The sequence below is a fragment of the Haliaeetus leucocephalus genome, unplaced genomic scaffold, assembly GCF_000737465.1.
Source record: "Haliaeetus leucocephalus isolate CR32 unplaced genomic scaffold, Haliaeetus_leucocephalus-4.0 Scaffold915, whole genome shotgun sequence".
NCBI classification, from domain to species: domain Eukaryota; kingdom Metazoa; phylum Chordata; class Aves; order Accipitriformes; family Accipitridae; genus Haliaeetus; species Haliaeetus leucocephalus.
Window position 1 is genome coordinate 4,275,937 of NW_010973351.1, and position 25,209 is coordinate 4,301,145.

The 25,209-nt window shown below is 35.6% G+C and overlaps 1 protein-coding gene across 2 annotated transcripts in view; it reads left to right on the forward strand.

Annotated features, from left to right (window-relative positions):
* PTPN3 (protein tyrosine phosphatase, non-receptor type 3) overlaps positions 1-17,058 on the forward strand; it is a 95,080-nt gene extending 78,022 nt beyond the window's left edge. For both annotated transcript variants that reach the window (XM_010583577.1, XM_010583578.1), the window contains 7 exons: positions 86-176; positions 441-502; positions 1,356-1,502; positions 3,037-3,165; positions 11,500-11,645; positions 12,313-12,448; positions 16,343-17,058. In XM_010583577.1, the coding sequence (XP_010581879.1) occupies positions 86-176; positions 441-502; positions 1,356-1,502; positions 3,037-3,165; positions 11,500-11,645; positions 12,313-12,448; positions 16,343-16,420 (789 nt within the window). In that variant the 3' untranslated portion in view covers positions 16,421-17,058. The remainder of the gene's footprint in view (positions 1-85; positions 177-440; positions 503-1,355; positions 1,503-3,036; positions 3,166-11,499; positions 11,646-12,312; positions 12,449-16,342) is intronic.
* Positions 17,059-25,209: the final 8,151 nt, after the last annotated feature.

The following is a 25,209-nucleotide window of genomic DNA, read 5'->3' on the forward strand; positions in this document are numbered from 1 at the left end:
CTATGTATTTTCATGTGAATCTATTTAGGGTGTACATAGCATAATCACACCCCTCAATCCTACCATTTTACATTCTGTTTTGCAGCAACTTTATAGAAAGAAACCAGGGTTGGCTGTTACATGTGCAAAAGTACCTCAGAATATGGATAAGAATAGATATAAAGATGTTCTACCTTGTGAGTATTAAGCACAGTTTCTGCCTTTTTTGCCTTATCCTCTAAATGATAGCTTATAAACTGTTGTATTGAACTTCTTGATTAAAGATTTCATTATATAATCAAAGTCATATAATTGTTCATTTTATTTTCTAAAAGGTAATCTATTCTGGTTTGTATTTTGCTGTTTGCACATCTGCAATTCTTCAGGTTTTTGACTTAGTAGAAGGGAAGCATGGCCCTTAATTGCTAATTTTATTCCTTCTGGTTTTTGTGTGTGTGCAGATGATGCCACAAGGATAATATTGCAAGGGAATGAAGATTACATTAATGCAAATTACGTGAATGTAAGTCAGAGGCCTGTACTTGCTCACTTTCTATATTACAATAGCAGACTAAATTTAGCCTTTTTAAGGAATAAGGGGGTTTTATTTTATATTTGGGGAATTAGCAAATGTAAAAGATATAAAAAATTTGTAATGTAAAAGATGAAGCGTCTCCTGTGAAACAAGTGGCCATCCTGATACACAGTAGATGCAATCATGTGGTATACACTGTAATATGTGCAGAGTCATTAACCAGTAAAAATTGTTTTACCTTTCCATGTACTGTAAATGCTGAGGTTGTCTTAGAGCTTAAAACTAAGCCTTTTTCCCTATAGAACCACTTACGGCCTACCAACTATGCTATGAAGAGTCCAGAAGATAAACCAGAGCCCTGATTGCCCTAATCATGTGTGTAGGCTGGGAGACAGGGAAAAGAGGGGAAAATATATAGATGTTTGTCAGATACTTAAGTTAAACACCTGAACCACAGAATCAGCTATTAACTTACTGTGTCTAGTATCAGGCAATAAACCGCTTTTGCTAGTGTACCTTTGATACACCTTGCCATTATTCCTTACCAAATACTAAAGAAAATTTGGAAAGCTTTGCAGTTTGAAGTTTTCAAATACATTTTCACTGTTTATCATCTTTTCCTAGGTCAGCATGAAGGACTATAGAATCTATAGTATACAACTGGTTTAAATTAAATATTTAAAGATTTTTCACATAACAAATTGTGATCTTGATCATCTTATTACTCAGCTTGCCACCTTAATCTTCCCTCAAAACTTCCTGTTTGAATGAAATGCTGAATTAAAATAGTACTTGACTAGTGAGAGCAAACTTTACATAGGATTTTTCTTTCTCTTTATAGATGGAAATTCCTTCTGTGGGCATTGTGAACAGGTACATTGCTACTCAGGGGCCTCTTCCACACACATGTGCACACTTCTGGCAAGTAGTCTGGGATCACAAGTTGTCACTGATCATCATGTTAACAACTCTCACTGAAAGAGGACGGGTAAGTGTTCAGGTTCTTTGTATGCTGAAGAAATGTACTGTGCCTCTAAACTTTTTTCCCATTGTTATGATTAAATAACCCTAAAATAGGCCAGCTGATTCTGTTGAATCATTTCTATGAAGGCCAGGCTTTCTGAATTACTTAGAGGAACAGATACTCTGCAACTTTCTTTTAGTTATGCTGCTTTGAAAATAAACCAGCTGTCTGATAAACAGAAATCACTGTATTGACTCCGTCTTGTTGGTCAATCAGGTACTATGTGCTGTCATTTTTTTTTCCCCCTGAGAACTGGGCTCCATGTGGCCATTGCTTTCCTAACAATTCAGCAGACGCCTGGAAACATTGAGCAGGTTGAGCAAAACTTGTGGTCTGGCTTCAAATAAGAGCCTGCCATTGGAGTACTTACTAGTTTTAGCATGCTGGTGGTCAGAATTAAACCTGATTGCTTTTATTTATGTTGTAGTTTCTTTACTAGAATTGCTTCGATAATTCTTTTAATTCTGTTTCAATAAATTCTAGAACTCCATTAATTTCAGAATAATACAGTGAAAATTAAAGCAGTATATGGTGCATTCTGTTGTACTTTGATTTAACGTATTATTTGTAGCTTTAAAGATGAAGTTTTTAGATTATTAATGCACATAAAGGGATTGGTTTTGAAGTTTTAGAAGCTGAAAACTGAACAGGTTTTTTTTAAGAGGTGGAGATGATGACTTCTATATGCCTTCACTGTAGCCTTTATCGTTACTTCCTATGTGATCTATCCTACACTATCAAATTTATCTGGCATCCCAGTCAAAAACCAATGTTTTCTGGAAAGCAAGAGAGTGAGTATTTGAGGTCCTAAACAGCATAATGATTGACACGTAAGTAAGAACAGTTAATCAACAATGTAATTCCTCATTGAAATGTATGAAAGAAGTGTGAAAGCTGAAAAGCAACAGCTTTTAACCATGGTCATGGTACGTAGCTGGTCACAGTTTTATTTCCATGGATGGAGATTCCACAGCTTCATAGGGTATCTTGTTTCTGTGCTTGACCATCCTCACAGAATTTTTTTGCCAACTTCTAATCAGAATTTCCCTTTTTGAATCTTTTTTTCAGTCACCTCTTGTCCTTTCATTGTTCGCTTTCAAGAAAACTGTGGGTCTGTCTTCAGCCACCTAATAGCAAGTTATAGCAAAGTTAGTTAAAAATTTGTCCCCTACACTTTTCTTAAGGCTGAATAAGTCTATCTGTTTCTCCTCCTACATTATGTCTTCAGAAGTCATTTTAGCAATTGCAGATAAGTACCAGACAGAAAGCATCTTGCATCCAGTTTACCTGAATTTTTATTATAAATGACTAAAACGTTTATAGAGAATTTAGTCTATTTTGTCATGCTGTTTTCCAATTTGGATGTAAACACCTCAGGAACAAACCAGAATAGATTTTTATACCGCTCCTTCAATTCCCTGATCCATAGCATTGGAGGGGAGACTGGAAACAGAAGTGCCTGTATACTGTCTTGATGTTTGCTTAATTTTCTTTACAGACCAAATGTCATCAGTATTGGCCTGATCCACCAGATGTAATGGAATATGGCAGCTTTCGTGTCAGATGCCAGTCTGAAGATTGTACGATTGCCTATGTTGTTAGAGAAATGGTGATTACGAATGTTGAGGTAAACACCCGTTATCTTTAATTATCCCCAAGCAAGCTGAATGAATACATGTATAGATAGATAGATATAGACTCTGTGTCTAAGCATGTACGTCCCTGTGTGTGAATATAAAAGTGTGTGCATATATATATACACATTTTTAGAAAAAGAATATTAATATATTATATTAATCAACATAGTATGATTATTTCTTTACAGCTTCTCTAAAAACACACTTTCTGAAGTTCTATAATACATTATGCCGTACAGGTACTGTAATAAGCTTCATAAAGATGTTTAGTGCTCTTCTGTAAACAGTTTTGCAGTCACTGACTCTTCACAAGTATTTTGATTTTCAATGAGGTTTTTTCCTAAGTAACTGTGCTCTTTCAAGGATGACATATGGGTCACTTGGTTAATGGCACATGCAGCTAGAATAGCTAACAAAGTGAAGCGTAATAATAATGTTTTGAGAGAAGATGCAGAATCTCACCAGTTCCTTTTCATTGTCTTTAGCCCGATTTTAAAAAAAGAAAAAAAATCCTTATATATCTCAATTGAAATGTGCTCGATTTATGTAAGGTACTTATATACCATAGCTGTTAATACTTTATGCCAATTGAAGGGTTATAAAGCAAAGAGAAAGTTAAATACACGGAATACTTCTTATATATCAGCTTGTGTTGTGAAATCTATGTTCAGATCGCATCTAGACTTCCCACAACCTGAATATATGGGATGTAGTGTGGCTTTTGTTTGTAAGTTGTCCTACATTTCTTATACAATTCCTTCTCATCACTTTTCTAAAATTCTATGGTCACAAACATTTTCTAAAAAGATGAAGGGTTTGAGCTATCATAAGATACATGTGTAAGAAATCACTGTGTAATGACCAAATGCTAACTTACAGTTCCAATACTAGTCAGTCTTTTAAACTTCTGTATAGTTAAGTAGATTTTACTGTTACTAGAATTGCTAGTAGTAAGAAAAAGAAAATGTCTGGTTTAAAATGTAACATTTAATTGATGTTCTTACAGCAAGATGACCCACGCTTTAGTCTTACAAATCTGTGACTGAATTTATCACTTGGCAGTGCATCCAAATTTGTTTTAATATGATTAAGACTTCCTTTGTAATCATAAACATGTGAGATGCCAGTACTTTAAGGTCTTTCAGTTAAGATGGTTTACAGTGTTTCAGTTTCTAGCTATGAGAAACCATCCAGACAGGGAGCAGCATGATTTTTTGGTTCTGTTTTTCAGCCAATTAATCTGTAAGTGATAAACTTGAATGTCAGCACAGAAGAAACAAACCTCATTAAAGCAGTACTGCAGAGTATAGGCAGACAAAATTTTAGTCCCTGTCACTCAAAGTAGTTGATTGCCAATTAACTTGGGTTAGCTAATGCTTCATGTAAACTATTACACTTTACTCTTCTCAAATACTCGTTCTTTTTCTTGGTTAGTATTTATCAAAACAGTACATAGTTTTGAGTAAATTCACTAGTTAACTGTATTCACTACGTGTTTTCACTTCAGGTGTCTATTTACTAGCATGTGAAAGTCAAAATCCTAATGAGAATGGGGCAGTCATTTTTTTTTTAATACAAGTTAATTCTTTTTGAGTTGTGCGAGAATATAGTGTACCTTTGTAGACGTGTTAACAGATGTGAAAGTTACAGGGATCTTCAGCTGTGTGAGTTGTCTCATGATAGCTCTCAGCTGAGAACATCCTTTCTCAAGCAAAGGCATATGCTTGAGTAGATTTCATCTAGGTTAGACAAAAGCATGCTAAAGTTAGTCCTAGGTGGATGTGTGTTTGCAGTGAGGGTAAGGTTTTGGTTTGGTTTTTTTTTTCTTCACTAAAGGCAAGTTTACTTGTACACTTAAATAAAGTGGCTACACTCTAAAGAGCACTGAACACTGAGCTGTCTATATAATAACAACAAAAATAGATAGCTCTGTGTGCATTTGGCATTTCAGATGGAAATAAAAAACCTTTGTAGCTTGTTAAAACATAGTGAAAGAACTTTCTGAAACACTGAAGTATCTCCTAGGTTTACATGTCATTTGAATTGCTTTCTTAAAGCTGACCAAATGTATTCTATAGAAGGCACCTTGTGTTTGAGTAGACTTGGCAAAGCTTTATATGTACTACCTCAAACAGATATTGTTATTGTATTCTTTGAAGAATACGTAAAAAGTCATCTGAATTCAAACCAGGGTTTTATTATTCCCTGAACTAATGTGAGCGTCATCGGACTGGTCTTTTTGAAGACAAGTAGCTTTTAATAGTGAGATGGATAAAGCTTCCAAACTCACAAGAGACTTGCTTTCTGTTGGAACAGCATATTTGTGAAAGACTTTCCTGTGAATTAAGTTGCATAGGCTTCAAATCTGCCTTTAGGGGAAAATAGCTCAAAAGAGAAGTTTATGAAAAGATGCCCTTGGCCTTTTGTTCATATATGTTCAGGAGACTTGATGAACAAGAAACTTTTTAGGATTTTTCTGATGCGGTTTAACTGGGTACTTAACTCGGTACTTCTTTACCTGTCACTGAAGATCAGCAAATGACTGCAAATGTGTGAAATATTTGTAACCTTTCTAAGCCTCATGAAATGAAATAAGGATTAATTTCCTGCCTTTTCTTTTCAAGACCAAGATTGAAAGCTATCCTGTAGAAAAATGATAGAAAAGCAAATAAAGCACTAAGTTTGTTTTTTTGAGGTTGGGTTGGTTTTGGTTTGTTGAGGTTTTTTTATTTTTTAAAAAAAGCTTCAGAACATTTTTGGGCACCAGAGCAAACAGACCAAAGGAAAGAAATTGTGTAGTGTGAGTGCAGAATTCATCACACAGTAGACTATTTTCTAAAACAAGATAAATATTTCTTTTTAATCATTGAAGAAAACTTTCATTCAGTTTCCTTTAAGATAATTGCCTCGCAAAACATCATTGCTCATTAAATCTCACTGATTTCATCCGGTTATGTTTTGAAAAAAACTTTTTTGCTGCTTTCCCTTGTTTAAACAAGCTTTTTTCTTGATTTCAATTCAGTGTGACTAGAACCCAGCCATGGAACTTAGCAGGGCTGTGGAGATGATGCTTGCTGAAGCATATTCCTCACATAAGTTTGAAGAACTGTAATTTTGCAAGTTTGGTTTTTTTCTTTATTCTGCCACATCTTACTTAGTTGTTGCCACACCTTGTTAGTTGTTTCCAAAGTGCCCTGTCATTCTCCCACCTACTTAGTTTTATTAACTAAACTAAATCATTCAAACAAAAAGGAAAAAAAAATCAAGATGTATAAAATTGATTGAATTTCATCCTTTAAAGAAAAGTTATACCATTGCTATAATGAATGAGGAGTCAGTGCCATGAAAGAGCACTTACACCTTGTGAACAGCCCAGGTCAAGGTAATTAAGGCAGTTGCTTGTGTCATAATAAGGACTGTTTAGCATGATTGTGCAGACAATGGCAATGCAAATAGAGGGATTTGGGGAGACAAGCTTTGTTTCAATTTAAAAGCTATCACTTTCCATGGACATCATGTTGATGGAGGCGATGATTTGAGGAAAAACAAAATAAATTGATGCAGCCATTCAAACAAATTGAAAATTAAGCATAAATTCATTTTGCTAAGGAAGGATATTGCTGTTTGCTGAAGGGAGGAGGTAAAATTGCAAGATGAAGAATGACTGGTATCTTTCTGTTTATGAATGACCAGCATGTAGGCCTTCTAGTGACTGTTAAATTGATAATAGAAGAAACAAAGGCAGCAATGTAAATAACTATACTGCCAGCACTTTCTGCTATAAACAGCTGAAAATAGGATATCTGTAGTTTTTACACATCTTGATTGTTTGGGCTGAGGCTTTCCACACCAGTTGTCTTCCTTGCCAGATACTTGTCATACAGCAGTTTGTGGGGGGAAATGTTGAGTTTGCTCATGTTAAATATTCTTAGATTGGTTCACTGAAACTTTTGCTTCTGCATGTTAAACAAGACCTTGTATTTTCTCTTTCCAAAGAAATCTATGTAAATTTGACCATGTCATAAATGTCTTGAACAAACCTGTTGCACTGCAGAGGTATTTTAAAGGCTTCTCTGAAAAGCATCTCCACTGAACGTGTTCTGTTCTGTCAGATACTCATGACAGAAGAAAACGAGCTGGTTTTGAACAGTAAAGAGCTGAAGAACAAAAGTAGATTAAAAATGTTATGGCAAGGGTGGACAGAAGCATAATGAGGTGGGAACAGTTACCCAAAGAAATGCCAAATGCCACTGCCAAAGTATCTACTCTTCAGAAGCTAGGCTTTAACCTTGATCACTGAGTCTCAGCTTTCAAGGTATATTTGTGAAGCTTACTAGCAAAGACCATACCTTTTCCTGCTTAGAAGATAATAGGACCGTTTCAAGGTTAACGTAGTTCTAAATGGTGAAATTTCTTTTATTATTTTTTTTTAGTGAAGATTATATTATAACTTAGACCAAAAAGGACATTAAATGAAAAGGTGAAATGCAAAATCAGTTCTTGAATTTTAAGAAAAGTCAAAATTAAGGTTGTCCTTTCAAGCCTAAATTTCCTTCTTGCTATATGAGTGTTATCATTCTAAGCTGTGTGTGTTATTTTTCTGGAGAAAACAGGGAGAGTCATTTTAGAAGAATGAAACGAGCAAGCCTGCCTTTTGAAGTAATTATAATAAGCAAGGCTGCAAACTGCAGAAAGATGGTCTTGACAATGAGATTGTTTTGCAAGTGTTACAGCAGCCGTTTGAAGCTTTTTACCTCTGACAGCCCTATACTTTGTCAGGAGTTCCAATCCCAATGGCATACTTACTAGAAAATATCATGTGTCTTTACCCTGTGTTTTTGAGTGAAATCTGTGATATTAGCTTAACCACAATGAAGTTGCTTTTGCAGTAAGATATCTTGAATTTGCACAGGAGGGGTAGGTACAAGTACAACTTTTTTTGGCTGATACCTTTGCTGCAGCAGCTGTAACCATTATCAGAAGGACAGTAACAAATACCTTGGGACACATATGATGTCTTAGACCTCTGTAGCTGTGTGGCAAGTAAATGTGGGTCAACGCCTTGAAGCAGCTAAATGGTGGCCAAGTGGCTGATGATAAACTGGGCAAATTACATAATCTAGAAGTGTCACAGGAGTCTAAGTTGTTTGGACTAATTCTTTTCAGTCCACCATTTTTAAGATGATTTGTGGAAATATCAAATACATAGATTCAATTGAAATCAGTCCATGTGAGTGCAAATAACATTAAATATTTTTGGAAGAATAATTTGTACAATGTCAAGTTAGCAAAAATAGCAACTGGGACACGAGCAACTCTTTCTGTCTCACTTTGTGTAAGTTTAGACTTATAAAACAGGACTAATGTAGCCAGATTTTATAAAGATAAATTCTACATTTATCAGTCATTAGGATGCTACAGTAATGACTGTCATTGAAAACCTCAGTTCAAAAAAAAAAAAAAAAAAAAAATTTGGGAAAGGATTTAAGCTGACTTGCCGAGAATAATGGTTTGGAGAGCAACTTGAGCATAAAGAGAAGCTACCTCTTATTTTCCATTACCAGGTTTGTACAAAGTAGCAGGGTCTGACAGAAATAGTGTGTTTAAAAATAAGTATTGTTAATAGGACATGTACAGTGGGGCTAACTGTGGGACCAGTAACTTTAACTCTAGCACTTTTTTAATATATGAGTGCTAGATTGTAGTAACTATGGTCTTTTAATGCAAGTTATTTCCATGTGTGGTGGTATTTGACTGAAGTTTTCTGAATTTAAAAGCTGACTTTCATTATGATTGTAAAGACTTGAAGATTTTATATTTAAAAAAAACCACTAGAAATAGCTTAAAAGAAATCTAGACTTCATCAGAGTACTGATTTGATATCTTCCACATGAGACAAAAATATTAGAATTAGAAAAACTAGTTCTAACCTATATGAATGTAACTACTGTTTACAATAGGTTTAACTTACTAATAAAAAAATGAAGTATTTTAAAATACTTCATCTTGAAAAGCGAGTGATGTAATGGTCAAGGTTTAACAATTTGAATCATCTCAAAAGAGCTCAACCAAAAGAATCAAAACTGATTATATCAAAACACAAATAACTGGAAAACTATACTGAAGCTTGAGGCATACCTGGAATAATTACCAGCCAGCTACGTTGGTCTCTAGGGATGAATAGGGCACGTAACAGAAAATGATCATACCAAAAGGAGCAGCTCTGAGGACTACGCGCATGCTCTTACAGTGTATTCTTATTCTGAATGCCTTATGTAACATGCTTGTTGTACTTAATATCTATGAACTATTTAAAAAAAATGCAACTCGCTATATTTGAGCCTGAATTACTGATAAGTAAAAATTAAGTTAACTCTTTCTTCTTTTCTGAACTTGTAAAATGGCTTTTGATGCTACAGATCACTGTCGGTGGTTCTCGGGTGTGCCACTGGCACTTATCCATGAGGCATGGCTAGAAGTTCTTGATGCGCATGGAAGGTGACTGGATACTCACTCTTGGATTACTTTAGAATGAATCAAGTCCTTGTTTCACCTGAATGCTGTAATTCAAATGCCTCTGATTTCAGAGAATCAGCTCAAACTCTTACATGTAACTTTTGCATTTATCTCATTTCCCTTTTGAAGAGGTTCTGATTAAGCACGTGCAGATTTGTGGAAGGGGACTTTTTAACAACGTTTTCTTGTCATGGTGGTTTGTGGTTTTTTTTTTTTTTCTATCTGTAGCATTTCAGAAAAATTTAAACTGTAATCATTTGGTCAAGCTCAACTACATAATGGCAGCAAAGCTGAGTAGAAAAAGGCCATGCTTTTTCTTGCAGAGATCTCAGTCATTGTGGGGTCTTTTGATGACCTGCATGATAGATCCCAATGCAATTTGTATTATAGCGAGCTTGGTCATTAAGGTTAGGTTACATTGTCCACTTGGGCTTTATGCTAGACCTTTTAATTGTGATTGCTCAGGCTTTATCTTTAAGAAGCAAAGGATGAGCTGTGTTGTTTATCTTTGTGTCCCTGGAGGCAATTGTATATTTCTGCAATGACTTTGACTGGAATAAACACATTTCCTAGGACTCTACTTGGTATGTAGGCAGTAGTTATTCTGTCTCCTGTATCTTACTAGCCTGCTCCCTTGGAGTCTAACTACTTCCTCAAGTGGAAGAGGAAAGCAAGCAGTTGAAGGTATTTAAAGCAGTCATATATTTCAGTAGTTGTGCACTTAAGAGAAAAGGGGAAAAACCTCTTAAAGTCACTAGCATCATGAAAACATTCTTGCATGGACCACTAGGGAGAGGCCAGGTTTTATAGACTAATACAGTGATAAAGGAGAGTTTTATTTCAGTAGTATGTCAAATGTGAAGTCTAGTAATGGACGTCGATAAAATGCAGCTAACAGTTTAACTGTTGCTAAATGTGTGGAAGAAATAAAGGAACATGAAAACTTGTCTCAGTTTGTAAAGAGTGAGATCCTCATTGTGTGATGCAGCAGAGCTCAGGAGTGTCTTAATCATTGGTTACATCTGTAACATAGCAGTTGAGCCCAATCTGAATGCAAAGATAATTGAGTGATTTCATAATCAAAGTTAACAAAAAGCTAAACTGAAAGAACTTATGTAAAACCAGTTTTTTAGGTACAATTGAATGAAAAAGAGCTCTTTGTACAACAGAATCTTTTTAACTAATTATATTGCTTCCATACAGAAAAGTATCCTGTATCATACAGAAGTCACTCATATGTACAATGAACATGTATGTATGAATAATATAGATATTGTTTTCTAACAGAAACCAGATTTAGCAAATGTTGCAGCCAACTTTTTATTATAACTGAATCTGTAAGTATGCAGACTTACATATTTAGAATAGTTTGTGTAGCCCCAAGACCCTGTTATTTTGATATTGTTCTCAATAGCTCTTCTGCTGGTTTTAGCTGTTTCTTCCAACCTGTTCTAAACTACTATATAGTACTATTATGCATAACTCTTGCAGCATTTTACCTCGGGTGAATCACTGATGTCAAGGTATGATAGGTCAACAGTCAATAAACTCAAAAAATTAAAATGTGTTTAGATCACAGAAGTTAAACTTGATACCTCATTTATTTAGAAAATGTTATGCCTCTTGCATGCTTTCTAAGAATTACATGTTCATATGAGAATCTGAAAATGACAAACGTTTTCTATATCATATGCATCTTATAGCATCTGCAGAATATGCTTACTGTGAAAAGTATGACTTGTATTTAGCAAACATCAATACAGGAGTCATGACACTGAACACTTTTTGAAAACCTTACTGTATTTTAGACAGAACAACAACACACCGTCACCCATCTCCAGTACGTTGCTTGGCCTGATCATGGCGTTCCTGATGACTCCATGGACTTCTTGGAGTTTGTGACCTGTATGAGGCCAAAGAGAGTAGAGAATGAGCCGGTCCTTGTTCACTGCAGGTACCTGTGTTTTAAAATTCTGGTTATAGGTTTGCTTCAGCCATAGAGTGAGCATTTGCTTTGAAAAGTTTGTCTGCAAGACAAGAGATTCCTTGAATGAAATGAAAATGTTAAATTGTGCAACACCAGCATTCACTGTTGAAGACAGAAGCACTGGTGGTGTACCTAAAGGATGAGTTTCTTTTCTCTCTCTTTCTCCTGCAACTTTTTGGTGAAATGGCTTAGTTATGTAATTATCACAGAGCTGATAACCTGCTATGTAAGTTGTTCTCCATTTTTATCCTCTACCACTGTTGTAACCTCATTTTGAATTTTTTTCTGCTGTTCATGTGCCTGTCAAAAAGCAGTCAGTTAGCTCTTACCTTTTTTTAGTCAAAAATACCAAACCAGTGAATTCAGACTTGTAAGCAGTTATAATTGTTAAAAATCCATTTACCTTAAGTGAGGTTTTAGTTTTATTTATATAAAAATTCTTTTCTTTTTGATAATTGGCAGGAAATATTACTGAAGTTGCTTTAAAGATAAGCTTTGCACTCTGTACTAATTTTATTAAGGTCTTCCTGTAATTTCTAAGGCTATTTAGCATCCTAGTATTAAGACTGTGATATGAATCTGGTACATTGCAAAAACCTTGTTTTATAGACTATTTTTCTGTTACATTTCACAGTGCTGGAATCGGTCGCACTGGTGTATTGGTCACTATGGAAACAGCCATGTGCTTAATTGAAAGAAACCAACCTGTTTATCCACTGGATATTGTACGAAAAATGCGAGACCAGCGAGCTATGATGGTGCAAACATCAGTAAGTGATGGAGAGGAAACATCATTTTCTGTATATATGCTGCATTTGTCCAGTTTTAAAACAGATCCAAAATTTTTTAAAAGATCTGGTTGTATGAGTTTTCAGTTGCCATTATATTTCATGCTTCCTACATTTATTGTAACATAGCATGGTGGTAAAGGCTGCTTTGCTTGTGAGGTGTGTATTTAACTTTTTTGTAAATATTTCTTACTTTGCCATTAAAAGATAATTTATTTCTATACATTGCAAGTCGTTAGAATGCACAAAGTCAGACTTGCACAAATAAACTGTTCATGTTCCTTTGCCTAAATTCTCTGCAAGAAGCTAGAATAATTTTTTTGCTTTTCATTCTAGTACAGAGCCTTATAGGAAGTTATTAAACTGAAGGTAAAATTAAAGGGTTTGTGGTATGATTTGAAGAGAGGAAGTGGCTTTTCAAGAGCCCACTTTAGGAGTAGAAATTCAAAAGGAACAATATATGTATTTTTTTCTAAATTTTGCCACTACTCCAGTCTGGAAAAAACAAAGGGCAAGAATGAAATTCAGGAAAATTTGGGTAGTATCAATTAATGAAATATGAAAGTAGAAGGTGATTTTAAGGTGGAATTGGCTCAAAGACAATTTGAGATCATGAGGGCAACTTTGTGTCAGCTTTGGAAATGAACATTAGAGACGAAGGATGAAGAATGGGAGGCTCTCCTTTCTTGAGTACAGGTTGGATGACAGAATATTAAGTGTGGGTTATCTCAGAGAGCTAAACGCCCTATGAAAATTGGAAGTAAAGGGGTTTAGACCCCCAAAGTCAACAGTTAAATTGGGCATTTCTGCCTCTCGTCTTCAAAAGAAAATGTGTTTCCACTCGATCAAGGGAAGGAAAAAAGTTACTCGAGAAGACAAATTCTATTCATTAACAGGTTAACGACCGCAGAAGCTAGCATTATGATTGACTAGATGGGGGACAAGTCTTGCTTTATCAAAGAGCGTGAAAGCGTCAGGAATTACGGTTGCTTATGTAACATTAGAGCGCTCTGTGAGCAGAGATTGTCGTGCATGCTGCTGGCGGTCTTGTTCATTGCGTTAGGAGTGCACTCTCTGGAAGTGCATCAGGACTGTATGGTGGAGGGGGGAGCTGTCTGAATAGTCCCCTGCCTGTTCCTCGCGGAAAGGGGAGCTGAGCTTATGACAAAGGATGTCATGAGATGAGAAACACTAGCCTCAAGTTTAAGGAAGCTCAATGTTGGCTTCTGAACTTGTACCTCTCTACACCCCTCAGTTTCTAAAACGAACTGAGCAAGTTCAGGCTTAAATTTTCTCGAGGTGGTTGTCTTTTTGAGAATCAGATATGAGACCCTGAAGTAACCTTCACCTTGCCAGAAGGCTGAGTCCCCTCTTGTTACAACAGAAATCAGCAGGAATTGTCCTTGTATTCTACAGTTTGATATAACTGAAGAATATGGGGAATAGTGATAAGTACACTAACAATCAGACCCTGAGTGTGGAAAACTGATTGTCTAAAACAGGATTCTTTACCTTGCTTGCTGTATTCCACAGTTCACTATCAGCACAATCAGGAGAGGGGTGATCTGTAGGAGCAATACTGTGAAACTAAATTCACTTGTTATTTCTGAAGTATGCAAATACTGTTGTGAAAAGCCAGTGAGCAGAATTGGCATACTGTGCTGTAAATGAGACACAGAAGCAAGCACTCGACTGTGAGAAAACAGAACACCAAAGAGCTGCACGTTAACATTTTGATTCCATCCTGGGTGCTCTATCGCATTCCCATGCCTGCATTGCAGCTAGCCCCACTGCTCATATTTGATATTCAGCTTAGGGCTTCTGGGAGAAGCCATTAGGGATTGTTGTGTTGTAATAGCCTTGCCTGAAGCATTCTCAGCTGCCCTGTGGGGATTGTGTGTGCGCTCCTATTCTAAGACGATACACATAGCCAGATGCATGTTGTGAGTTAATATCAGATAGGGCATACTCAGTAAGTAAGAATGGACTCATCAGAGCTATTAACTGGTCAGTTTAGCGTCTGCTGTTAGTCATGAGACAGCTGTCATTTCTCAAAGACCTGTAACTTGGTCATTGGGAACAGCCAAACAAAAGCTTCGACGGAAATAATAAAGCTACAACAAAATTTGTGTAACCATATGGCCCTTCATTTAAAAAAAAAAAACAAAAAAACGAAAAACCAAAACCCTAACCATTATCTTCCATTAAAGAGAAATTAGAGATACTAAACAATACAGAAAGCAGTGCTTTAGGACGTACATAATAGAACTAGTTATCAGCTCAGTGAGCAGTAAGAATGCATGCAACAGATAAGAGCAAAGAAAACAAGTAGTCAGTCTTAGTCAGAGGAAGCAATGCTGAAGTGCTCCTTATTTGTTAGATAACTTGATCACACAAGATAACAGAAGTATTGAACAGAGAGCTAAATATCACACTTGGCTTGTTCAGGCAGTAGAAATATGCAAATGACAATAACAATGAAGAGAAAAGTCAAGGTAATTAAGAAAGACAAAAGAACAGAATGATATTGAAGGTGGGAGTAATTGACTGAAAGGTTGAAAGAAAAGGCAGGAAAATCAAGATGCAGAAAATTAATTTCCATCCCCCAGTTTGCCTTAAGTTTTTCTGTACTTTAGAGAAAATGTATTGCAGATTATGGACAAGAATAACATCCCCAGCTACTGTTATTTAAATGCAACCTAAGGTCCTTCACAGTCCAAGCATTATCTTTTAGTCCTGTCCTTTGGGAGATATTGGGAGAATGTTTCCAGATGCTCCTGGAGAGGTGATGAGAGCTGACATACAAGGGCAGCTGGGAGAACATTTCAAAGATGTAAAAAGTGATTTAGAAAATGTGAAGCTGCACTTCTCTGAATACATAACATGGAGCTTTGGGGAAAGGTGTTCTTTTTGGGGTTTTGACAATAGTGAAAAGTACTTTTGGAGGAGAGGTATGCTTTGATCTTTGTGAGTTCATTTAAATTTCCATCATCTTGTGTTCTCGACGTTGTTAGTCACAAAAATATTTTCAGGCTATGTGGATTTTTAGTTCTGCACTAGTCCTATTGCTAATGTCTCCCTGTATCACTCTTCAGAAAGAGGCTCACAGGCTAATTGCTTTTAACAAATAGGTCCATCATGGAAGAAATAATCTTTGTAATAGTATAATTCAGAAAAGAAACACTAATCTAATTGGCGAATACTTTTTAAGAACGAAGTAAGCTCAAAATGTTGGGTGACAGAACAATTAATGTGGCTGCTACTCTTCAAAAATATTCATTCTAAAGGTTTTGATCCCATTCTATTACAAAAGATGTGTGGTCTGATTACAAATCGAAAATAAGGTGACTCCATCTTCTGCAATAGTGTAGGTGGTTTAAAAAAAAAAAAGTATTTAGCAAGGCAGTTGGGCCTATATATGGTAACTTTAAATGCATTTTTGGTCATGTAACTTAAATGTGCCGAGTAATATGTAACTGCAGGATTGGCAAGGTTAGAATACTTGTAATAATCAAGTAACTACCAAGAATATAGATGAGATGTATAAAGAACATAAGTAGCTAGTTAAACTTAGTCAGAAGAATCATATAAATTTGCATAGCTTTTACAAATAAATCCTATTCCCTGAGATTTAAGCATGTGTTCCTTTAAATTTGGGGACTGTGTTTTCCTTAGTGTGAGATTTTTAATGCTTGTCCCTTTGTTTACTGTGAACACAGCCAGGAGAGTTGCATTTTCTCCTTCCATTTTTCTGTCTCCTCTCCTGTCGTCCAGGAGAAAAGGAAGCAGTGGGACTGTTAGTCCTATTCAATACTACTGTATAATCAGGAGTTTAATTAACCATCCGTAAATGTTTTTTTTTTTTTTCTTATACAGAGTCAATACAAATTTGTTTGTGAAGCTATTCTTCGTGTTTACAAAGAAGGATTGGTTCGACCACTGGATTCCAGTTAGCACAGCAGTGAAGGATGAATTCTTTTTTCCCCCTAAAAAGACTGCTCTTTAACTAAAGCAAGGGCTTGTTTCTGAAGGCAACTATAACGGACTAGAAGCCCATGAAAAGACAGATGAGCACATTTGAACTGTGGCACTTTAAATTTCTCAAGAAGATTGCTAAATCATGTACAGTATAACAAAGTCATGTAGATAAATATGAGAGCAATTGTGTGTAATATGCTTTATTCACATAGACAACCATAAACAATCATGGAAACCTTAATACATGTCTTTTACTGCCTTAAAACACCCTTCACTTTGGAAGTTACAAAGGTCCTTGTGTTTCCTTTGAAATAGCAGAAAGAAAACTCATAGTATTGAAATGATTCAGCTTGAGAAGGTATTTAGTATCTTTGTATTGTATAAAAGCTCATTGAAGGTGAATAGTTGTAAGTTTCTTATTGGGACACTAAATATTCATGGAAATGTAACCTTGACTTCTAAAAGGCTGACAAAGAGCTTTAAAGGCTAATAATGCATAACTACTGTACATTAAGAGCTGGAAAATTAAGTATTCAGATACCATAAATCTATTAGTAAGTATGCCAGCTGTTGTAATACGCTTCCTAGAAATCGCATCTACTGTATGTGATGTGCAAAATAATGCTGCATTTAAGCATTTATGCAGATGGTACAATCTACATCTTCTGTTGATCAATTTTAATTGCAACTTGCCCTTTTAACAGTGACCTACTTCTTACAGTTTTAGTTATTGTACTCCTTTTCTGTTTCTGCTATCTCCTTTATACTTGTTTTTCACTGCTGTTTCTATATGTGGACCGAAAATATTTTAATTTAAATCGAGGTTTAATTCTGTCACCTTTGTTTCCATGCGTATTTATGAGTTTCTAGATGTAAATGTGGATTAATGTTGCACACATGTACTAGACTTTTGACTTACTGTATATGCAAAGTAGTCTAATCCAATACTGGAAGAAAAATTACTACTGAACCCATCAAATATGTTGCTGCTAATTCAAGGTGTGAAGCTTATAAGGGCACAGGTGTTGCTAGTGTTCAGATGGTGATAAAATGTTGACTTGCTGCCCTTCAGCAAAAACTGATCTTATCCAGTGAAACGCGACTCCCTTTTGCAAGAGTTCTGCGCATTTACTGTGTTTCTTGCTTTATGGAAATGCAGCTAAATTCACATGAAGACTTACGTGGAAAGAGGGAATGAATTTGTACGATGATGAATAATTCACCCTAAGGTACACTGGTCTCCATTTCATTTCAAATGGGAGAATTGGACTTTCTGAACAATATAACCACATTTGTATGATGTTAATTTATTTTGTGTGTGCTTTTTGATTACCCTGAGATAGGTCTTCATTTTTGGATAGTGTTTAAAAAAAAAAATATTCTAAGAGACTGTTTAAAAATCTGTTATTTAAAAGGTTAGTCCTAAATAAGGAAAAATTTTTATGGGGCATATTAGCTGGGTGTTTATATGTGTATAAAAGAAAATTTAGATAATTTTCTTTTTAGATATATATATACACACACATATTCAGATATATTTTAGAATTATGGTTTGTATTATGGATATTATCATTTGTATCTGGAGTTTCATTATAGAAACTGCCACAGCTGTACAATATGCATCTCTCATGTTACCAGAAGGTTATGGTTTTTTCCCCAGGAGATAGCTGAAAAGTGAATGTAGGATGTGCTGAATTGCTGACTCTTGTCTTCTGTAGGCTTGGTCCTTTCTTCAAGATTACATTATTTATTACAGGTAAAGATGATACCTGGTTACTATTGAGTGATCAAAAGAGTTTTAATTGGAACATGCAGGGTAATTGGCAACATGGAGAGTGTCTTGGCTTTGTTAGGTTGAAAGGTGAATAGGTTTGCGCTCCTTCTTGTATACTGCATTCCAGATTTCACTTTCACTGAAGTTTTTGTAATATTTGGGATCATTATCCTCTTGCTTGACTGGGCACAGATTGGAAGGCAAGAGACTGTAGCTGGTTCAGTCTTAACATGCTAAACTGCATCCAGTCACTCAGTCTGTCTGTGACTCCAAAAGTAAAATGATATTGGACATGCACATGTTGCTTGGGAAGCTTTTTTCGAAAAATGTGTGTGGAGAAATGTTGTACAAGTGCAGGCTGCCTGCTGCTCTTAGAGAGAATATTGACCAGGGAGAAAACCTCGTGGCTCTTTCCTACGTGAGGAGTAGTGGGCACTAAAGAATCTGTGCCTGCTGAGTGGTTAACGAAAGCCTCCTTTTTGTTATGTGTGTGCCTTTCGGTTAAAACATCTCTTTTTTCATTATGTTTTTTTAAGTTTTGTTGTGCCCAGGTCTCAGTCATCCCTTGCAGTTGCCATGACTTGCAATTAATAGTTTGTGAAGAAGAGAAAAAGGCAAGGAGCAAAAAAGCAAGAAAATAAATAGTAAGAAAATATTTAGAGTATCTTTGTGACATCTGTTTCTTTCATGGAAGTACTTGATTAAAGTTACGGTTCATTTGTGTTCAAGGTTATTGTTATATTCCTATCGCTATTTATGTTTCTTTGTGTTGAACATGTATTTACCAAAACACTGTAAACGTATTCCTTATATAACTCCAGCCTCAAGATACATGGTGTAGACTTGGCTTACATTAGTATGTGTGTGTTTAAATGATGATGGTCGTATTGTGACAACAAATGCTGCTCTTATTCTGGTAAACTTAGATGGTTTCGGTAATACCATTCATGAACTCTTATTTGGACTTTAATAAGTTGTTTGACATTGATGGCCACTAAGAGACTACTCAAAGCTATAAAAATAGTAATCTCTGTAATATTTGATTTATTTTTTTTGTAAAACCATAGAGCAAATATTAACTACGCAAGTATCTTGTACATTGTGTCCATCTTTATTTCAGTCTTGCTGGGTTTTGCACATGTACCTGTAGGGTCCATGGGGGAGAATGAAGGGGTTTTTGTCTTCTCTCTGTAGTGTGTGATGACTTTGCACTGAATAATGTATGCCTTAGATCTGATCTGGCAATGAAAGCGTAATTATGAAAACATCTTCTTAATGCTGGCTTTTGTTTCCATAAGAATTAGGAAATTAAAAAGACACAGAGTTGATTGGCCTTTTTTTTTTTTTTTGGCAGCAGTTAAAACTCCTAACACAAATTTTTTAACTGTCAAGCAATTGACAAATAGCAGAAAATGCTGTGAAGTCAAGATTCTGTATAACCTTCATAAACAGTTTAACTTTGGTTTTTGCCTGTTCTTGTGTGATCGTGACAATAAGTATTCAAAATTTCTAGCATGGTGGTGGATGAAGAGGGAGTAATAAGCCTTTGAGTTTTTCATCACTGTGAAATACACTAACATTTATTCTTCAGAATTAAACAAATTTTAACTAAGTGGCTTTATATTTGATACAGAAGTAACTAAAATGCCTATGCACAGTGTCTTCAGAAATATCACAGGGGAACACTTCTGAGACAGAGGTGGGAGGGACAGATCTTACCATGTATGGAAAATATGAAAAATGGTGCCGTAAACCATGAATGCCTTTTGTGTAACAGGATGTATGAAATATGAATCATTAAAATACAACCAAACCTTAAATAGTGGTGGTGTTTTGAAAAAAACAAACAAACAAACAATTCTGTAATCCAGGGGTTTGCTTTCAATGATCCTGTGTTTTAGGTGTTGGTACTAAATTATATGCAATCAAAATGTACCTAAGAATTCAGCAATAGCTCTTTGTATACACTCATTGTTTTTAATGTTTCTCTTTTTTCCCCTCCTTTTTTATACTATGCAACACTTGGTGAAAAGTATATCTATATTTCAAAAGAACTGTAGTTCTGAAGTATCTAATGAACTATGCATTTGCTTTATTACAAGCATAATATGATACTGTTTTACAACAAAAGTTCCCCCCTGTAGATAGTGTTCTTACGTGTCAGACTAAATGCATAAATGGTCCACTGATTGAATATGTTGAAAATAGTCACGTATGGTTCATATTCAATCAATTAAAATTTAAACATAGTTATTTCACTGATAATGGCTTTATTGTTATTGCTTTATTGCTGAAATGTAGCATCTAAGTGCAAGTTTATTTTGCTCATTCACATAAAGCCTTTACAGAAAGAGGATGTGCTGGGAAATGTTTGTATTTCAATTGGTAACCTGCAAGTAGTCTACTTGGTTAAAAGCATTTATCAGTTGAAACTGTATAGAAGGTAAAGTTGTGTCATTAAATACTTTATTCAAAGGCAGTTGAAAGCCAAGTGAATGATTAATTCATTATATAAAACTTAATGTTTTGATTAAATGGGTTCTCTTGCATTTAAGTTCTGACACTGATAGTGTTAAGCCATCTCCGATGACTGTCTGTTTTAACAATAGTATTATATTAACATTTTAAATATAGCAATCTAATGCAATATGATTTAGTTTTAGTGTACTTTAACATATTTAATGTTCCAGTTGTTCAGTAGCTGTACAAGCTTCAAAAAATAGTATCCACAATCACTGAAACTTGTCATCTTTTTTTTTTTTAAAGAAAAGTAAGTTTCACTGAATGAAAAGGAAGGAGTAGCACACGATATTGATGGATTTAACCATTTTTTCAGCTCAGACTAACCCTGTGAGAGTAGTGGTCTGATTCGACCACTGAAATAAAGAGCAGTTGTTAAGGACCAAGAATATAATGGAAAAAGCAAATTGTGTGGGCTGTTGACACTGTTTAGTTTTAGCTATAGTTAAGAGACTAGTAACTATTGTCTTTTTTTAAAGACAAACTCATCTTAAGAGGTGACTTTGCGATCGCAGAGTAGAATGTGCCTTTATTGACTCTCCTAATTTTGTTGCAGATTACTTGGACAAGAGACTTGGATGAGAGTCTTAGATTGTGTATTATTTTGAGCTTAGCTGCAGGTTTTGCATCTTTAATGAAATTCTTATTTAAAATATTAAAGCATCAATTTTAATAGGCATTAATGAAACACTTTGGTTTACCGTTAGTTGCTCAACCTCTGTTTTCTTGGCTTTCATGATGTCACTTCTTGAGTTGTCATTGTTTTACCTTATAAAACCACTCTGAGGTTTCCCACAGCTGTAGAACTGGCTTTGTCGTAGACAGACCAAGTGATGTTGCTGTTGCTTAAGATATAATGTTACTTGTATCTGCTGAAGGTGCAATGTGGTGTTCAGACCAGCCTGAACTGAGCTCCTCTCTGAGGAATTTAAACAGTGCTGCTAACAGTGCTAAAAATCATAAAGATATTTTGAAAAAGCATGTAGGAAATGTTTTTTTGAAGGCAGATAAGACCTGATTTTTATTAAAAAAAAATAAATTGTGAGGATGAAAATCTTTTTAACAGATAAGGTAAGGGTAGGAGAATGCAAGATTTTTTTTTTTCCCTTTGCAGAACACTATCTTGTGTTTTAAATGCATCATTTCTTTTGGAGCAATTTCTTTACTAAAGAGCCCTACTCTTGTTGGGATTTAATTTTTGTCAAACTGACCTAGAAAATAATTTTAAGGTTTTTAAGTTGAACTTTTTCCTCATTTACTGCTTTATCCTTTTAAGTGACATTAAACAAAACTGAACTCTTTTCCTTTTAAAAATTATTTTGGCTGTTTTCGTTTGGTGTCTTTTTCTGAGACATAAATGGAACCCGAATGCGGCTGGGTAACTAGTGAGGTTGCCACGCATGATAAGAGGAAACGGGTGCTCTGCTAGATCTATTAAATCCATTACCTAACATCAGTTACCAACTGAAACCAGTCTAGCATCATATTTCTATCAGCCTTTTGCAGAATAACCATTTTGTACATAGGAAGTCTTTGGAGCTTACTCTCCCAAGTGTTGGGAAGTCTTCTTGTGCTAAGCTAGAATTAATGCTTTAAAAAAACAACATTGAAATCTGAATCTTCAAGTAAGGAAGGACTATTTAGCAAAATCTATACAAAACACGCTTACACCTTTAACAAGGGAAAAATAGTTTCTCTGTAAAAAAAGCAAGCTGCTAGAAGTGAGTGTCGTCTTTGCTGTGGCTGCATCTTAGGTAGTCATAAACCAAACTAGTTCTCAACTAGTAAGCAGTACGGCTGCTAAAGCACAGAAAAGTCGACATTAACCTAACCGCCCCATTAATTTCTCAACTTTCTCGCAAAGAGTTGATGGCGATCCTGGCTCACAAGTCCTTGCTGCAGAATGGAAGGGGAAAGGGCTTCCTTCCTCAGGGAGGAGACTGAAAGCCTGCTCAGTAAATCAGCAGTCTATATTGACCTTAGCGAGGTTGTACTTGTATTATCTAACCCAAGCAGTCCAGTTTAAAGTACAGTCAAGTGTATCTATATGAGTTTGCAAGAACAGCGAAGGCCTATGTTCATTCCAGGGGAAAAAAAGCTCAGAGCAGCAGTGTTCATTTTCATGGGCTTCATTTGCTTCAATTAAGCAGCAGGTTAGCATGGTAGCAGTTGAGTTATTCTTGATCAGTGCCCTTCTAATTCAGAGTTTCGCATACTTGAATGAAAACCTGGTGTAACTTGCTTTCCTAGTTTTTAAACAGAAATTAAATTACTGTAGAAGGTAGGTGGGGAATTAGTATATGCGCTCAAATGTAAATGTATTTCAAATCCAGATTTTGCAAAATAAATTACAAATATCAATGCTTATATTCCAGTGACCTGTGCAGTGAGTATGAAGCATAATTTATTTAGGTTTTCACACTTCATTGTGTAACCTTAATGGAGAAATACAAGATAAATAATGGGGACAAGTCCTACCAAGGCTTTGAAAATCTGCCAGGCATTCATAATAATAAATAATGATTGGTTAAAACTGACCTTCATTGCAACTGACACAGAAATGTACTTAATAGTACTGGAATGAATTGCGTAACAGTTGGGAAAGCCAAAGTTGGGGGGTTGGGGTTTGGTTTTTTTTTTTTGCAAGCTTTGCAAAAGATTCCACTATTCTATTCCAGTCACTAAGTTTTTGTATTTTCACATATATTCAGTTAGCGGTTTTTGTCAGAGATGTAGAAAAAGCTTGGAAGATAATATCCATTCAGTGACTCTGGCTATTTTTTTTTTTATGGTTGTTTCTGTAGCACTCTCTTCTTCTGAGATCTTAGGTGCCAGTGCATTAAAGGAATAAAAGAATGTATTTGATGTATTTGGAAGGTAAGGAAAGAGTTTATTTTGTATCCTAAGCTGTACTTTTCTTTTAAATCATTTTAAATGTAAATTGATGTTGATATTACAAAGCTTAATTTATTGTTTAAAAATGTAGACACTTCTTGAAATGAATGTATCATTTTTCTTTTTTATTTTTATAGGAATAAAGTATTGGTTAATGTTTTCAGTATAGTTTTCTTGGGTTTTGGAACTGTTTTGAACAAAATTATTACAGCCACCATTTTATGCTTATTGGTTATATGGCTAATGGTGAAATAAAACATTTTTGGCTATATGGTTTTACTGTGGCTTTATTCAAGAAGAAAATAAGACTTGCATACAGAAGTTACTGACCTTTTTAATCCTTTTAAAAAAAATCACACATGGCTGCAGCTTGAATTTTATCTAAGCAAGCAAACGTGTGGCAAGTGTCTGCTCAGTATAGAAACAGTGTGGGGGGGTTAAACCATGATGCTTTCATAAAGAGCTTGCTGGAGAAGTAAAGCAGCCAAGTAAGCCACCAATTCTTAGGAATATTTCACTTGCAACAGTTTTTATAAAAGAGGATTGTCTCGATTAATTAAACTAATAAACCTTTGCACTCATGAGATACAAGGCCACATAAATAACTGTTTGAGTGTGGATTTTCTTTTTTGCTACTGTGTATGAAATGCACAGACTACCCTTAGTTTGGGGATTTCCTGCGTCCTCAAAGTACTCCCCAGAGGTGTCCGAGCAGTCGTATCTTCTGCACCTTCTGTTGCTCCAGGGTGGTTGTCACGTTTTCACAGCAAACCAGAGCCCAGTGATGCTGTTCTTGAATTAATTTTGTTTACATATGTATGTAAAAGCAAGTTTATAAGCTTCAAAATAGAAAACACACTGAAGATTGAATCTAACGCTACCAGATGGATAGAGCATTGACCTTAAAATATGTTTGGGATTCAGTTAAGAACTGCGATGGTTGTTAGTAAGCACTTTTTGCTGTTTACAAGACATGGCTCTGCCTACTGATTAGTCTTTTTAAGCTTGAGGCCAATAACCCTTCATGGTGAAGCAATGAATTCAATGAAATCTTGGTGAAAGTACAAGACCAAAACCAACCATCTGCACAGGTCGGATATGGATATGCATGCAGGTTGGAATCTCTTATAGGTGCATAGGAAGCTACCAAGGTGAAGGTTTTGCTGGAAATCCATATGAAACAGCTTACAGAAAGATGAACCAGTGTCTTTGCAGCTTGTTAGCAGGATGGGGTGCAGAAGCGCCTTTTGGAGGAGATAAAGTAGACTCCAAGCCCGTGGTTGTATCGCCAAGACTTGCACTAATGATTGCTAATGGGCCTAGTGTTAAGGGTGATTTCAGACCATGCAAAGCACCAAGGTATTCCATTCCTACACACAAGGCAATCCTTTAAAATCCTTATGGTACTGGCAACCCCAGAGGGAAACGGGGTGCTCCGCCAGGAAGCCAGGAGTATGGAAGAAATGTCTTTAACTCATGTCAGGCAAAGACAGTTGGGAGTATGTATGACAAACTGGCATTTCCCAATATATGTATTATTTCCACACATAGGGTTTTGGTGCCATATCTCAGTGAC